Raw genomic sequence first — 17,301 nt, 5'->3', positions numbered from 1 at the left:
AGCGGTAAACTGATTTTGGAAAAAAGCAATCTGCTAAATTCCTTGCCGGTTTCTTCTCTATATAGAGTCCGCCTTCCAAACCGGAAGGCAGACTGTATCGAGAGTCGCAACAAACAGACAGACTTGTCGTTACAAAGTGTTGTAAAATGCTACTTCTCTCCTGATAAAAATCCATACATATATTATGTATGCGAATGTGTGTCTTTTATAAAGCTATTTGTTATTAAAATAATTGTTGAAGATGTCGAGAAAAACAGCTGGTTAAAAAATAATTAACTGAGCACTGAATTAGTTCGGCCTTTCAAAGGGCACTATGCCTCGCCGGAGAGGTTTCCGATACGTTTAAGATATAAATGAGTCCACGAAATTGGTTGTATTTAGCCTTTGAAGATTATTTTTGGTGATAAATATTTTCATCGCTGGCTATACGTGCAAACTTATTACATATATTTGAATACAAGGTACTGAATTCACTTCCCAACGCAACAACGTGTATGGCAATCGTCAGCGTTTAGAGTAATCGTGGCAGCAGTTGAGACATCGTTTGTGCTGAGAGTCTCTCACGCCTGTAGTCCGCACGAGACGTCCGGCCTCGTTGTGATGTTTGTTCAGCGCTTGGTGAGCTTCCGCCGACGGCTCAACTGGTGCACTCTCGTGTGCAAACACGGTACTGACAAATCACACAAAAAGAAATATTGCGCAATTAATTCTAGCACGGCAGAAGTGACACTTAAGAAAAGTAGCCTACGAGAGATTCAGATCAGAAGTATTACGATAAATGTAAGGTTTATAATTTCTCAACCATTAAAAGATATTTAATCTCGTAAAATATTATACAACATATTAGCAGTTTCCATGGTAACTTAAATCGGAATAAATACAAAATGTGTAATGTATTGTCTCATTCTCTCCGACACATTTATGAACTTGTTTCTTTATCTCTCTCTTAATTATTGTGATTTATACGCCTATCGGTTAAAATTAGTTTATATATTACGACTTAAATGTAATTGATATTCGCATCCATACTAAAATTATAAATGCAAAAGTGTGTTTGTTTGTTTGTATGTGTATCCTCACGCCCTAGCTAAGCGACCAATCGAACTGATTTTAAGCACAAATTTATTCGAAAGGCAGGAGAGTAAATTAACCTTGATTTGCTATACTCCGCGAAAAGCAGGACAATCTGTACGGTGTAATTTATAATTTCTATTGTAATAGCAGGATTATAATATACAAATTGACATGCAATTTAATAATATACGTCACAATTTTTGGTAGGCCTATTCTCCGCACAGAAACGATTGTCTCCGTGAAACATAGAAAGAATACGAAAGTGACAGCGTGGAATAACAATCAGTAGTCTACTTAACAACTGTCGCTGGCCGGTACCCACTGCGGCACAGACTTGGATGTTTGATTTATTCCAACAAGGAGCCGACAAGCAACTCGGCAGTTCCTCCTACGTCAACATTATGCAGTTTAATATTCATTATTCTATCTTGCGTGAGCTGAGAGTGGCTATATTTCCAAACAACCTTGTCATTACAATATTCATCAATTGTATAGCAAGCTCAATATTCCAATTGAGATTAAATAGGGTTACAACTCCGAAATCTTGCTGCAATATTTAATTAATTATTGAAACAAGTAAATTTTTGTAGTGAAACTTATTTGGAAAATCCATCACGATAAATTCTTAATTCATGCAGGTGTATCACAGACACTTATGCAGAAAATAATAAAAGGGCTACAAATATAAATAAAAATTGCAGAAGCAATGCCTTTAATGCAGATAAAAAGTATTTACTTATATAAAAAATAAATCCGTAATAATATTTATACTTTATTATTGCTCTTTCACGTTTATCACGGGTTTTTCACAGGATGAAAAGCAACCTCTGTAACTCTCTGTCCTTTCAACTAACTCTCTGCGAAAAATCAAATTCATTGGTTGCTTAGTTAGGGTTTGAAAGAAGGACGAACCAACAAGACAACAATCTCGCCTTTATAATATTAGCAAGGATAAGATGAGCATCAGACAATGAGTTTGGTGTATATGATACAGATGGCTGTGTAACTATCAACCTTTGCCTTAATTTATCAGGATTTGCATTTTGACACAGCTGTCAATTTCATAATTGGAATACTTCGATACCAAAGTAAATAATTAATATAGTTTCGATCGATGCTATCAGCTTTGCTCCACAACAAAATCCTGTGAATACATTACACTGTGAATGTATACGCAGAATAGACAAGTTCGTTTCAACGACTGCATCATCATTAAATACTGGCCCTCTACGGGGCACGGTTCTCCTCTCGCAATGGTATAAGCTCCACATGCCTTTGGGAACATTATGAAGATTCTCAGGCACGCAGGTTTCCAAACGATTTTTTCCTTGACCGTTGAAGCAAGCTATACTTTAATTGGTTTAATCTTAAAAAAATTGACAGAATACCGACTTTGTTATACAACTACAAAGCAAGAAACAAATATTTTCTGCAACATCTTTAATTGCCAGCTAATATGTAGAAAATTGTTTGGTTTATATCATATACTACGTATTCCCGTGTATAGTTTTCTCCGATACCTGGACTTTCCTCTATTTCTTCAGGCATCCTCTAATATATTTTGAAATGGTGATGAAAATGGGACCAATTATGAAGTATACTGTTTTAACCGAATTTATAACGTCTCCTTTTATTAATTCGGTTTAAAACGCAAATAAATCCTCAGAGATACGTGCCGGGTATTGAACTCAGTCCTTCGACAAGGGCGGCCGAAGCCTTGACCATAAAGCTGTTACCGCTTAAATATAATATAAATAAATAAATAGCGCATACAGAGTATACAGTCTGACAGTTTGATGGTCGATTAGCGCAGTGGGCAGCGACCCTGCTTTCTAAGTCCAAGGCCGTGTGTTCGATTCCCACGACTGGAAAATGTTTGTGTGATGAACATGAATGTTTTTCAGTGTCTGGGTGTTTATCTGTATATTATAAGTATTTATGTATATTATTCATAAAAATATTCATCACTCATCTTAGTAGGTACCCATAACACAAGCTACGCTTAGTTTGGGGCTAGATGGCGATGTGTGTACTGTCGTAGTATATTTATTTATTTTATTTATTTACAGTGCGCTGCTCGGATCCTTGACAGCCGTGTGACTGACAAGGCTGCGGTGACGTTCCACTTATTAAAAATCGTATTCGTTGAGCGAACCAGTCAAAGATGCAAAATTGGCTATTTGCGGAAAATGTTGAAACGTCATACGTTTTAAAAGCAATAGTATTCAAAGCCAGAATTATTCAGCATCACAACGTAAATTGTAAAGTATTTCATTTCAAATTTTAAAAACGCTACGTTACACGCTTTTAATACATTGAATGTAGAAAATGAACATAAGACACTAGCACGGCTAGCATGGGCGGGAGACAATTATCTCTCCGGGGAATGGATACAATTTTTTTTCTCCCACAGCAAATTCAAATTCAAATTTTCTTTATTCATGTAGGCCTATCAAAGTTATGAAGCGTTCATACATATATGTTTACATAACTGTAAGGGGATGGTGATAACTTCGTTTGCCAACTTAAACCTAAAGCTACGAGGATTCCAAACGCGCCCTGGTCTAAGAAGAGTCCCCAAAAAATTTTTTTTGTTATCACCATCTCACAGTAAATCACAGTAAATTTACACAGTTTTGTCAACTCTCAGAGCACTGACGCACAAGTTGAAATACTTAATATCCAAATAATAAATGTGTAATAATAAACGGGGGTGAACTTCTAATATCCCCAGTCAGGAGATACAATTGGGGGATATAACTTTTGTCTCCTGCCTGTGTGAGCCCTGCTGGAGATATTACAGTAATCTTCAAATTGAACAAAAGTTTGCGCTGTACGAATTCAAGCGAATACCAATTATGCAGGTACCAGGGCTCCAGCACTTGTGGGGAGGCCGCTTAAGTAAGTGCAATTATAGCGCCATTACCAGACCTGCGATTCGGAATGGAAATGCTATCGTGGAAGAGCGAACGCGGAACTAAATTGAGCAATTTGCGACAACTCGTATGATGTGGTTGCGCAGTAAGTGCAACGCTTATGACGTCACTGCATGCATTATTCTCGTCCAACACCCTGAGTGAGCTGTTGATAGGTTTCCGATAAAAACTGTCATCTTGGCTTGGCTTTGACAAATTGTCTATCTATAGTCTGTGGTCGTTGCGCTGGCTGACGTCTGCGTTACACTACGTTAGTTTCCATCCTTTCAACTAACTCTATGCTAAAAATCAAGTCCATTGATTTCTTTTGTCAAACAAACACACTTTTATATTTATAATATAACAATGGATGGTTTCAATACATCTACTTGATCCGTCAATAATTACTGTTATTAAATATATTATATCACTACTAGCTGTACCCTGCATCGCTTCGCTGTGGCACATTGTGATTGAATGGTTGAGAAAAATGGATAAAAACAATCCTTGATGCTAAAATTTCAGCCCGATCATTGCAGAACTTTTTGTGTTTTTGAAGCGTACACAAAAAACATAACATTTTTATATATATAGATATGTGTTTTAGCACTAAAGATGTCCCTCCTACTTCTAGAGGCAACCAGTATTATTTGGAAATTATAGATAGTTGCAATCATTGACTGCAAATCTTACATAGACTCTTCGGCACTTAAAGTTTTAGTAGTAGTACCTATTAAAGCATTTTGTGGCAAAGCTTGTCCAGGGAAGTCCCTACTACCCCCATGCCTATTTAAGCTGCTAAGCTGCGTTCCAGTCCGAAGGGTGTCATTTCATAGGATGTGGTCCTCTGTTTATGTAACAAATTATGGTTATCCATCATTTATTACTATAAAAAAACCTGTAGGATGTTATCAACAATTATAATTATACTAGCGGACCCCAGCGCCATCTGCCGGGCTTATTTGTGAATCTAAACCATCCAGGGTGCCACCCACACGCATACCGAAAAATTCATTCAAATCGGTCCGGCCGTTTAGGCGGAGTTCAGTGACATACACACGCACACAAGAAATATACATATAAAGATAAATAATTTTAACACAATCTCCTCTAGAGCTAAATTTTTTCGAAATCTGATAGTAAGGGACCTTAATTTAACAAACATGAAACTTTTATTAAATTTTAAGTCTGTGGGAATTTTAGTATAAAATTTACATTTTTTTTCCTTAGCACCGCCGTAACCGATTTTGTGATTTAAACTTCATTCAATACATTCTTGTTTGCTCGTAACAAAGCCCAAAAAAATTCTGTCCAAATTTCATGTCAAAAAGAGTTAAAATTCAAAATTTAGCTTTTTATGATTATTTCTAAGCATTAACTCCACCGCTATACACTTCGGAGATTTAACACTTATAAAAAAGTTAGCCTATCCATTAAGTCAATGTATCCTCCACATGGATGCAAAATTTCAATTCAATCGGATGTATAGTTTAATAGTTTTAACGGAACAACCGTAAAAAACTCTATAGATTTATATATTAGTATAGATAATACAGATCGAATACATGAATAAAGTATTCACAATAAAAGTTGGTTCTATGAGCACACGTACCACATACACAAACTATAATGAGTTTGTAACCAACAATGACAATTTATAGGGATCAGTGTCAAATGAATCCGTTAGCGACGTCACATTACATCGGCATGTGAGTCACGTCACGCGTCACGCGTCACGCCGCCGTCACGTGACGTGACTGGCTAGCCGATGTGACCGCACGAATAATGCCAGCGGGAAATGAAAATGTCCGACGGCTTGTACAAATATGCCGGCTGTAAGATCTTACTAATTTATTTATATATTTCATTAGGTGTATCAACGATACACTGTATTATCATTAATAATTTAGGATTGTAATTTATAGTCCGAGTACAGTTATCACTTACAGGTGTACACAACGTTGTAGTTAGTCCGGTCGAATATAATTAAATTAAAAGCTAAAAAACAGTAAGAATAAAAGAAATAAGAGATATATTATTATAGTTTTGCCTTAAAGCTAAATAAAGTGTTATGAAAAATGTCAATGTCAAGGTTTTTTTAGTTGTTAAAAACATTAGTCATTCGGTTAAAAGGTGACAATTGACCATGGTTCGGAAATTGAGAAGCGAAGGTTTTTCACGGGTGTCCCGGAATATAGGCGGGGACCTCTCGCTGCCCAGCGTTGTATTTGCCATGGTGAGCAGCTAGAGATCTTGGGAAGCCGTGTTTGACTTTTGCGAAGAAGTTATCTCGCAGAAGGAGGCCGCGGAGCGGATGCCTGAAGAAGCTGTACATCCTGTACATCCGCTCCGGCGTAAACGGGGGGGAAGGAGACGGCGGTAATATGCCGCACGTCTGCTTGCCCTGGGAGGCGGCGGGTAGTTATTGGGCTAGCTACACGTCCCTATATGAGTCTCCCTACTGTCTGAGGGGGGGTCAAGCTGTCCTGATCCCCTCCTCCTTAGCGTAGTAGCCCTGGCAATCAGTTGGGGTTGTTGGTAGACGTCTGGGAAGTGTACAACGGGTTCCCCGGACGTCCAATAAAGCCAACGAGAGGAACATGCCATGGTTTTTAGTTCGGTTAAACGAGTCCCACATAACCGAGATTCTTATTACTAATATTAGAAAGTTTGTAAGGATGTGTGACATCTAAACTTCACTTTTACATACAAAAGTGCCATTTGACAGCAACGATCGCTAATAGGCAAGTGAGCCGTGTCAACACGCTCCCCAGTACATCCGCATGTAAGCTGGATAGCGCACTCCGGTGGTGCTGGGACAGGCGTGTCGGGAGGGGCTCAAGTAGGTTTTACTTAATAATTTTTATTTGGTAACTATGGCCCATCTACGCTGTTATATAACAGAATATCTATGCTTGGGTGTAAATTATTGCTCCTACCAGATTGCTTCTTTAATAGTTTTAAATGACAGTGAGAGATACTGATAACACAAAAAAAAATAACAACCGGCTAAGTTTATTGTGGGCTTCTTCTTCTTTCTCTTAGACCAGGGCGCGTTTGTCAACTCACTTCTATGTCATACTTTACATGTAATCAAGAGTGCCATGTATGTGCCTATTTGAATAAAGAAATATTTGACTTTGACTATGAATAATTATTAATGTAGTTCTTAGACTAATAAATGTATATTAGTCTTAACATATTTTTATTCTGCACCCCGCTGCGACCCTAAATGTAAGATATTGGGTACGGAATTCTAAAAACGGTCGGTCGTGGAGTCCATATTTTCTCACGGCCGCCCGATTTCATAATTGTACAAAAGAATTTTAATTTTTACTCAGCTTAAGAAGTCCGTTTTAAGAAATAATTTGCGTTCCTCTCCGCGCACACAAAGAAGCCTCCGCTAATGACTACCTGCCAATGAACACGGGTTCTGAGGACAAACAATACCGGGCTGGCGACACTATTGTTGGCAATAATTAAAAAGTGCCGTGTGGTGACGCCAGATCAGAATACACTCCCCGCCGGTATCGTACGAGGCGACTCAGGGAATATAAGGAAGAGCGGACAGCGTGCTCTGTGCTAGTACTAGCATCTACTGCGATCACAGACTCGACCGCCCAGCGTGCTGAGTACGGCCGCACCCTTCTGTCGGGTTGCCTTCAGTGGACTGTTATATACTCGTTGTACAGTTTACTAGGCTAAATAAAATTGCTAATTCATTCAAGGGCAATTGTATATTATTTTATAACAAATTACCCAAGGAAATCTTTGAGATGTCTCTCAATAAGTTCAAAGTTTATATAAAAGTAAGCTTTCAGAAAAATCCTATTCGAATTTTAAGGATTACTTAAACGTATACTAATAACGTAACGTACATAATTTTACTGTGAGATGGTGATTACAAAGAAATATATATTACCCGGCAAGTTTGTTGTAGGCTCTTCTTAGACCAGGGCGCGTTTGAAACCCTCGTAGCTTTAGGTTTAAGTTGGCGAACGAAGTTATCACCATCCCCTTACAATTATGTTAACATACTCGTATATGTATGAACGCTTCATAAGTGCCTGTGATAGGCCTACATGATTAAAGATATTTTGAATTTATTGATGAATTAAATATAAATTTAAGGAGAAAATTCAAATTCTGCATTCTAGATGCAGAAATTAATGTTTTAGTTTTGTATCACGGCCAGTAAACTTCAATGAATGTTATAACTGCAGTGCTGAAGTGAATTAATATAATATAAGTCTGCTAAATAATAAATTTAAAGGCATTTGATATTTATATTAGAATTTGCAAATGAAGTTTTTTCATAATACGATTCCCTGCTTAACCCAGTAACCCGCGGCTATTGAAATGCTATGGAAATTCTTTTTTGCAATATATATTATATTTATAATTATGTATAAGTATGATACCGCCGAATCCACTTCGGATGGGCAGCGTTCGGGAAACTTCGTGACATCTTTTCATCCAAAATCCCCCAGTGCCTGCAGACCGAACGGTGCGTGTTGCCAGTGATAATTTACGGATCTGAAACGTGGTCACATTGTTTGGGCCTCATAAGAAGGCTCTGAGTCACCCAGCGTATTTTTACGAGGTCCGTAGAAGAACTCGAGTTACCGAAATAACTTAGCGAGTGGTGAAACTGAAATGGCAATGATCGATAATAATGAAAATCAATAAATGATAGAGTATAATAATAATAATCATTTATTCAGGCTAATAACAATGAATACAAAAGTTACATGAATGCCCTAACCTCTGCGGAAGGAAAACCTGTGTTACAGAGGGTAAGTCCTTCCTGATGTCACAAAGGGTGCTTGTTTGTTTTAAACCTATGTTTCATCAAATCTACATATTATAACAATTTTAAGGTTAAAAAAATAAACTATAAGTAAAGAATAACATAGCTCGCAGAGACGATGGACGCACAGGTAAACGTAGCGTTGGTTGGCCCCCAACGAGGTGGACAGACGACATCAAACGAGTCCTATGTCCAGCTGTGGACGTGAATCGGTTGAAGTGATAATTAATGCACGCACGTAACACGCACACGCACACGCACACACGCACACTACTCATTTAACACTAGGAAAGCCAAGGAATTCAAAGATTTGTAATGTGAGGTCGTAACAAATATATTTGTGTGCGCTTACAATGCAAACGCTGGCTAAACCTTACGAGATAGATTTTATTAATGTACTATGGAGTTGTGGTGATAGCCCAGTGGGTAGGAGCTCGACTTCACTTCCGGAGGGCCGAGTTCGGATCCCAGCACGCACCTCTAACTTTCTTAAGTTATGTGCGATTTAGAAAATTCCACTTGCTTCAACGGTAAAGGAAAACATCGTTCATAATTTTATAAATTTAAAATGCACATACAAAATTTTCGGAACCGACAGGATTTAAACCTGCGACTCTCGGGCAATCGCGGCCTGAGCGCTTTCACCAATTAAGCTACGGCTCTCCTACCGTCCATGCCGAAATTAGTATATGCCTTTCACATCAGTCTTATAGCTACTGTAGCGTCATCTAGTAGGACGTAGTAATTTTTCAAAGGTCCATATTACAATGAGACACGTTTGAAACAAGAGATGATACATTGCTTTTTATATTTTTATAATTTTTATTAGTGTTTTTTACCTACACTTGGAGGAATTATCAAGTAGATCGAAACTGCAACGTTTCCTACTAGATGACGCTACAGTAGCAATAAGACTGATGTGAAAGGCATATACTAATTTCGGCATCGACGGTAGGAGAGCCGTAGCTTAATTGGTGAAAGCGCTCAGGCCGCGATTGCCCGAGAGTCGCAGGTTCAAATCCTGTCGGCTCCGAAAATTTATAAAATTGATAAGTCCGCCAAGTGTAGGTAAAAACACTAATAAAAATTATAAAAAAATCGACCATAATGTTCTCAAAGGCGTGTTGGGTCCACCAATCCGCACTGGGCCTGCGTGGTGGACTACGGCCTCTACCCCTTTTCATTGTGGAAGGAGACCCGTGTCCTATAATGCTGATTATGACTACGGAGTTGTATTATTAATCACGCTAAACTGCCGCTGGGGTCCGCATTGCATCCGTGCGAAGCCAGGGCGGGTCGCTAGTTACCAATAAATATATGTTTTTTTTAATTAGTGTAGATAACGCATAATGTAACGGATCTCTTGCAAAATGATTACATTTCTCGACCCGGTGGCTGCCACGTGATTGCATCGGAAGGCCGCGTCACTCTGCTGATTACAACTGCCCCGCGCCGCGCACCCCTCGCATTATGCACACAGGCGTCCCACCTGCCCGCCATGTTGTTACGGCACGAATATTGCGAAGGTACATTACGAGAAAAGGTGCAATAGCCTAGTGAATAGAACATTTCGTGGAAACCGAATGCGATCCTCAGCACGCAACTGTAACATTTTAGAGTTATGTGCGTTTTATGCAATTAAATATAATGACGAATGAAAACACGACAACGTAGCGATGTGATCTTATTTCCGGGGAAGCTCTGAGGGGAGGTTTCGGCCGTGGCTAGATACCATCCAATCAAAAAGGGGTGCCACCAAACGATTAAGCGTTCCAGTACGATGTCGTGTACAATCCATTTGGGATATAGGTTTAATGCTACTGCCATACCCTACATTGGCGATCGGTGCAGTGGGCAGCGACGTGGCTTTCTGAGTCCAAGGCTGTGGGTTCGATTCCTGGAAAAAATGTTTGCGTGATGAACAAAAAGGAATTTTGAATTTTGAATTTTTGCAGCCAATTCTAGTTAACTGCTGGACTTAGGCCTCTTCATTTGCACGCCACCTCTATAATCTTTTATTAATTCAGTTTTTTTTAATTGCAAACTCCAGCTATGAGCGGAATCTCTGAGATGTGTTTCTTAACATTTTAATGATAAATTAAAAATAATTGCGGCTTGTGAGAAAATAAAAACCCATTTCAGAATACGCAAACTAAGTGTGGTTTTACAGTGACGCTTTCGCCAGCGCAGTTGGTAAGCGTCGCGGGCCACGAGCTTTGCGTCTCATGGATCATTACATAGTCACGCGGATGGCCCGCGTTGACGGCAATTCAGCCGCGCTTTTCAACCGCGTGCGGGCGAGGAGTCATTGTGTTCAGTGTGCGTTGCACAGTCTCGCCGGTCGGACGCGCGCATGCGTACCGTCGTCGCCAAAATGAATGCGAATTATATCGATACGGGTCGATTGATTGAAGAAGTTCGCTTTCGACCGTTGCTGTGGGATCCATCGAACGAATTATACAAAAACAAAGACGCAAAAAATAAGGCTTGGGAAGAAGTTGGAGAAGCAATCTTTGGAGAAAATTACATAAAGAAAGACAAAGGTATGTTTATAAAATTTGTATTTTTATCAATTACATTTATAATATAAAATTTATATTATGTTGGTATAAAAGTCGTCGTTAAACATATGTAGGGTAAGATTTCAATCGATATGTAGGGTAAGATAAGGTAAATTGATCAATTTTACTTGTTGGAGCACTATCTTTATGGATTTAAAAATAAGATTGTGGATTTTTGATGATTTGAACACTCTTCAACGGTTTACTTGCAGAAAAAACACATTAGATTAGTCATAAATGACTATGAATCATCACTATAGTCTATACTTGAAAGGACGACAATGAATTCAATTCCACTAATAAGTTCTTTCAAATAGGTACTAGGTAGGTACCTCTAGAATATTTGTCTGTCTTGCCACGAAACACTGCCAGCAGGCGATATAAAGTAATCGGCAAACACTTCGCGTAGTGTGTTTCCTGTTCTAGAAACTGGCTGAAGATTCATGTCAATCAAACCACTAATGCTTAATAAGTCATTTCCATTGTAGCCGTCTCGCACTCTGATAAAATTGTGTAATACGCAACAAGCTTTAACTATAGTTTTTGCGTTGGAGAAGCTCACGTTCATTGGAGTGTGAAACACTCTAAACTTGTTTGATAATATTCCAAATGTACATTCTATGTACCTTCTGGCACGGCTTAGACGGTAATTGAATATCTTCTGTTTGTGGCTCATATCATTTCGAAGATAAGGTTTCATCACATAGTTCGATATGCCAAATGCACCATCACCAATTATTATATGAGGTGCCACAATATTAGATCCTTGCAGGTACTTTGGAGCCGGTAACCTTAAATTATTTCTTTCTAACTGTTGAAATAGTACACTGTTTTGGAATATGGTGGAATCAGAGTTTTTCCCACAAGAACCAATGTTGACATAAGTAAAGCAATAGTTGGCATCGCACATTGCCAGAAGGACAATAGAATAAAAATGTTTGTAATTGTAAAACATTGACCCTCCACCTGCGGGATTAACTATGCGTATATGTTTACCATCTATTGCCCCACAACAGTTAGGAAAGTTTGCATACATCTCAAACTCTGCACTAATACGTTGCCACATTTGCGTTGTCGGTTGAGGAATGCATTCTTCGCGTAGTTTTTCCCATATCTCACAGCAAACTTCCTTGACGATTTTGCTTATAGTAGTAACGCCCATTCTGTATGTGACATGTAGATCGGAGTAAGTGTTCCCAGTAGCTAAGAATCTGAAAAAAATATATATAATTATTAGAACTAGTAGAAAGTTCCAAGTAGGAAAGGATTCATAAAAAGTACAAGTGAGAAGGCGTGATACACAAAATATTATTTTTGCCAATTTTTTTTTGTTTCAGATAAGCTTTTACGTCAAAGATGGAAATCTGCAAGAGATGGATATTTCAAAACCAAAGCTAATATGAAAAAAGCACCATCTGGTAGCGGGGCAAAAACCGTTACAAAATACATTTATTTCAAAGAATTAAACTTTCTTGATCGTATCACTGAAAACGAAGTTTCAGAATCTATGTACAACATTAATGAACAATCAAGTTCATCTGAAACAATAGCTCACGTAGTAAATAACGACGAAATTTCTGGCTCTTCTCAAAACAGTTCTACTCCGGTGGCTGACCAAGATAAACCAACATGGACTCGGAAGAGGAAACATGAACGGGTACAAGAGAACTCCGCGTTTGAGAAAAAGTTGGTAGATTTGTTAGACAAAAATATGCCAGACATAAGCTCTGACGATTTGTCATTTTTTAATTCTCTAGGTCCAATACTAAAATCTTTTAACAGTTATAAAAAACTATTATTTCGTTCCAAAGTATTGCAAATCGCCATGGATCTCTCCGCGCCAACTTCAAGTGGCACTACGTCGACGTCCAACATCTTGTCACCAGAACATAACTCAAATTCTACTACAACATCAACAACCAATCATTCTAATGATACTACTACGCAACGAGGTTATCAATCAGCAAGTCAATATTACACCGTCATGTCACCAGAAAATGATTCTAATTCTTCTGTAATGTGTGCAACCAATTCATCATATTTTTCAAACCAAACGCTACCAGTCAACGAATCAATGTCTAGTACCACCACTCAGCAAGGCTATCAAACAGCAAATCAATATGATCCTCATTCAACAGTCAATAATTCTGTTCAGCAAAGCTGTGAAGAAATACAGCACTTTCCAAATATTGCATCAGAAAACGACAATTTCTATTAATTACATTTCAACGAGTTTTGTTTTTTTGATTGTTTAAATTTTCTAAATAAAGTAATTACTAAAAATTAAATAGTATTTTTCATGCCACTTACCTTAAGGTAATCGCCAACTTTTCAACTGGTTCTATAGGTGCTCGACGTAAACTTGATCTTTTTAAATTATGTTCTATCTTGCAGAGTAATTCATTAAATGTTGTTATAGACAGACGAAAATGTTTAAAGAACTTGTCACTATGTTCTCTTAAATCCGCAAACGATGTAGAGAACGCGCCTCTCAGCAATCTAGTGGCATTGTAAGGATGTACTTGTATACGTCGTCGTCGTTGCCTTTTTTTCCATAAGTAATATAGTATAATAAATACGAGAAGTCTCATCACGACTGTATGAGCCGGCAAACCGATCACGACTGTACGAGGCGGCTAACCGCGCGACTAGCTTTAAACTAGTTTTATAGTTTCGAGCGGGTCATCCGCGCGCTTACCACCCGCGCGGACAGTAAGCGTCACTGTAAAACCACACTTAGCCATGACGTCTCACTTGACCCCGTCGTCTCGCTATGGACAGCCAGCTCTCAGTTTCCAACTATAATTAAACACGGTGATAAAATTCATTGATTTCCGCCGAATTTATAGATTGTAGGTCACCGGGAAGTGCCTGCACTAAAGGCTAAAACGCTGAACTTACCGTGATTAAATGGAACAAAATCATCCGAACATCGTAAACATCATAATCGCGGTGAGTGTAGGAAGGCGGTGCCAATATATACATTTAAAAAATGTTTAAAAACAGATCTAATACAGCGAGGTAATACATTTCATTAATTTCTTATTGACAAGGTAGATTGTCAGCACCCAGCTTCGCTGTTATCTCCTGCAAGATAAAAAAATTGATTGTAAATGTCGATGTTGGAAACGAGCAACTGCTGAGTTTCTTACCGGCTCTTCTCAGTGGAATCTGCCTTCCAAACCGGTGGTAGAGTCACTACAAACAGATATACTTGACGTTTCAAAATCTGTATATATATAATTCTTCTGTGCGTGTGTATGTCACTGAACTCCTCCTAAACGGCTGGACCGATTTGAATGAATTTTTTTGTATGCGTTTGGGTGGCATCCTGGATGGTTTAGATTCACAAATCTGCCCGAAAGATGGCGCTGCAGTCGGTATCTAGGTTATTTACCTATACTGCAACTAAACGGCTGATTTATTCAGGTACGAGTCTGATTTGATAAACTCTTTCAGTGTTGGATAGCTGATCTATCGAGGAAGGCTATAGGGTATATACCATCACGCTAAGACTAAAAGGAGCATAGGACCAATGAAGAATGTTTCAAAATCGGCCACTTAGCTTACGCCACGTGCGCTGCGTAAACGGTTAAAGTTTCGATAAAATCACGAATAAAAAAGTTTCTCCCTTTATAAGTTCTAAAAAAGCCTGGTACAGGCGACAGCATGTCTATCTTTTAAGGTTGACTTTTACGCGGACGACGTCGCGAGGGACCACTAGTTGTTTATAAAGTAGTCTGAACTGAAATAAATTAACTTTGAAATTTTGTTTTCAGAATTTAAATAAAACTGGACGCCATCTTGAAATTTTTGGATATTGAGCCGTTTGCTCTCAAAATCGATATCTGGGCGCCCGTTTAGATTTTGAAAGCAATTTTTCAAAATCAAATAGAAATGTTTGAACAGCTGATAAACCGAGTGTTGCCAAAAACATTTAGAAAGATGAAGCTATTGTGATTTAGGCAGTGCTTTGCTGCCTACATGACGCGTTGGATCGATGGACTCAATTACCGAGATGGGTCGACGCGCTCAGATTCCGCCGTGATACACACAGAGCAGCCGCACACAGAGGCGACACGAAAATCATAATGTCTGCTAGGCAGTGCCTTGCTGCCCACATGGTGCGCTTCTTTGCTATTCCAATACAAGTTAGTTCTTAACTGCAATTTCATCTGGATAAGTAATGATGCAGTCTAAGATGGCAACGGGCGGACCTGTTAAGCTTAACTTGCTATACTCCGCGAAAAGCAGGAGAATCTGTATGGTGTAATTTATAATTTCTTCAATCCATATACTTCACACCAAACAGATCTTCGGCAATGTACCCTGTATGCATAATTGTTAAATAATAATAAAGAATAAATGGTAAATTATAAATTACACCATACAGATTCTCATGCTTTTCGCGGAGTACAGCAAATTAAGCTTAATTTTGACGGCCGACTGGCGCAGTGCACTGCTTTCTGAGTCCTAGGCCGTGGGTTCGATTCCCACAACTGGAAAAATGCTTGTGTGATGAGCATTAAGTGTTTTTCAGTGTCTGGGTGTTTATATGTATTTTCTAAGTATTTATGTATATATAATTCATAAAAATATTCATCAGTCATCTTAGTACCCATAACACAAGCTACGCTTACTTTGGGGCTAGGTGGCGATGTGTGTATTGTCGTAGTATATATTTATTTATTATTTATTATTATTTATTTTCATAATATTTCGTGAATTTTCGCAAAGTAACACCTGCTTCTATCCAATATCTATATAGTTTTTTTTTTAAGAAATTTTCCCTTCGAAAACAGCATATTTCTAATCGATCTTTTTTAATTAATAATTGCCTTTTTCATGTTAGTGTAGTGTGTTAACGTTATCATCACGAGGGTATGCTTTATACTATTATTATTAATATTAATAATTATTGTTGGCAAAAAACATGTGAAATTAGATGTTACAAAAATTACACAGAACAATGTTATTTGTGATAGTACATATATTATTCATAATATATGTGCAAAACAATAAATCTCTAGCTTTTTCTAGTGCTGCTTAGTTAGTAAGTTAACATTCACGCGATCGAATAAGTACACGAAGGTTTCTACCTTCTCTGGCACCCCGAGTAACAACTACAACTGTCTGTTCGCACTTAAAATGAAAACGCCGTATCCAATACCAGTAAATAATATATATTTGAGTTCACTTTATAGACAAGCTAAATTAATATACTCTTTAACACCACCTCTCGGTTCCGAAGTTCCAATCCAAGTGTCTTAAAAATAATCATCCCACTTGGAACATCGCGTTCTCCGCTCGGTCTCTCAAATCCCCTCCCCAGCACTGACCCGAATGAATACCGAACAGACCACGCGAACTCAGACGAAATCCTTTTATTTTTAAAAGTCAATATACAAATATTTTTAATCAAACTACTTACTTAATTATTTTAAAATTACAATAACATCTTAATATATTTGAAACCAGACAAACTTAATAATATATTTAAAATCATGACACACTGCTCTGTGCAGCATGTAATGCACGGCGAGGCGGACAAGTGCGAGCGTGTCCCGCGGGGCCCACGGGGGTGTCACTGACAGCTGACAGTGACAACCAATACATTGTGAGCAATTTATATGAAAATTAGGCATTACGGGTGTATACCTTCGCTTCTGTAATTGTTTTTTATGTCAGGAAAGACATATGTCATACATGAATTGAATAAAAATTGGACTGTAAATATTAGAAGCAAAAATAAACTCGTTGTGCAGTTAACTAGGCTACATAAAATTGCAAATTCATTCAAGGGCAATTGTATATTATTTTATAACAAATTACCAAATGAAATCTTTGAGATGTCTCTCAATAAGTTCAAAGTTTATATAAAACGTAAGCTTACAGAAAAATCCTATTATTATATTAAGGATTACTTAAACGATAAAAAAGA

At 38.1% G+C, this 17,301-nt stretch overlaps 3 protein-coding genes across 3 annotated transcripts in view; 1 reads left to right on the top strand and 2 right to left on the bottom strand.

The window, feature by feature from the left end:
- Positions 1-17,301, bottom strand: part of LOC120635681 (Kv channel-interacting protein 4-like) — a 64,713-nt gene that overhangs the window by 14,312 nt on the left and 33,100 nt on the right. The window lies entirely within an intron of this gene.
- On the top strand, positions 11,123-13,676 carry LOC120635680 (uncharacterized serine-rich protein C215.13-like). The gene is made up of 2 exons (XM_039906777.1): positions 11,123-11,342; positions 12,698-13,676. The coding sequence occupies exons 1-2, from the start codon at positions 11,153-11,155 to the stop codon at positions 13,576-13,578; spliced, it is 1,071 nt and encodes a 356-aa protein (XP_039762711.1). The 5' UTR covers positions 11,123-11,152; the 3' UTR covers positions 13,579-13,676.
- LOC120635679 (protein ALP1-like) lies at positions 11,344-13,978 on the bottom strand. Its single transcript, XM_039906776.1, has 2 exons — positions 13,671-13,978; positions 11,344-12,571 (listed from the first exon to the last, which is right to left on the bottom strand). Exons 1-2 carry the CDS (start codon positions 13,949-13,951, stop codon positions 11,695-11,697), a joined length of 1,158 nt encoding a protein of 385 aa, XP_039762710.1. The 5' UTR covers positions 13,952-13,978; the 3' UTR covers positions 11,344-11,694.

This window comes from Pararge aegeria, chromosome 27 (genome assembly GCF_905163445.1).
Source record: "Pararge aegeria chromosome 27, ilParAegt1.1, whole genome shotgun sequence".
Lineage (NCBI taxonomy): Eukaryota > Metazoa > Arthropoda > Insecta > Lepidoptera > Nymphalidae > Pararge > Pararge aegeria.
The sequence above is the reverse complement of the archived record's forward strand: the minus strand, read 5'-3'. Positions and strand labels throughout refer to the sequence as shown.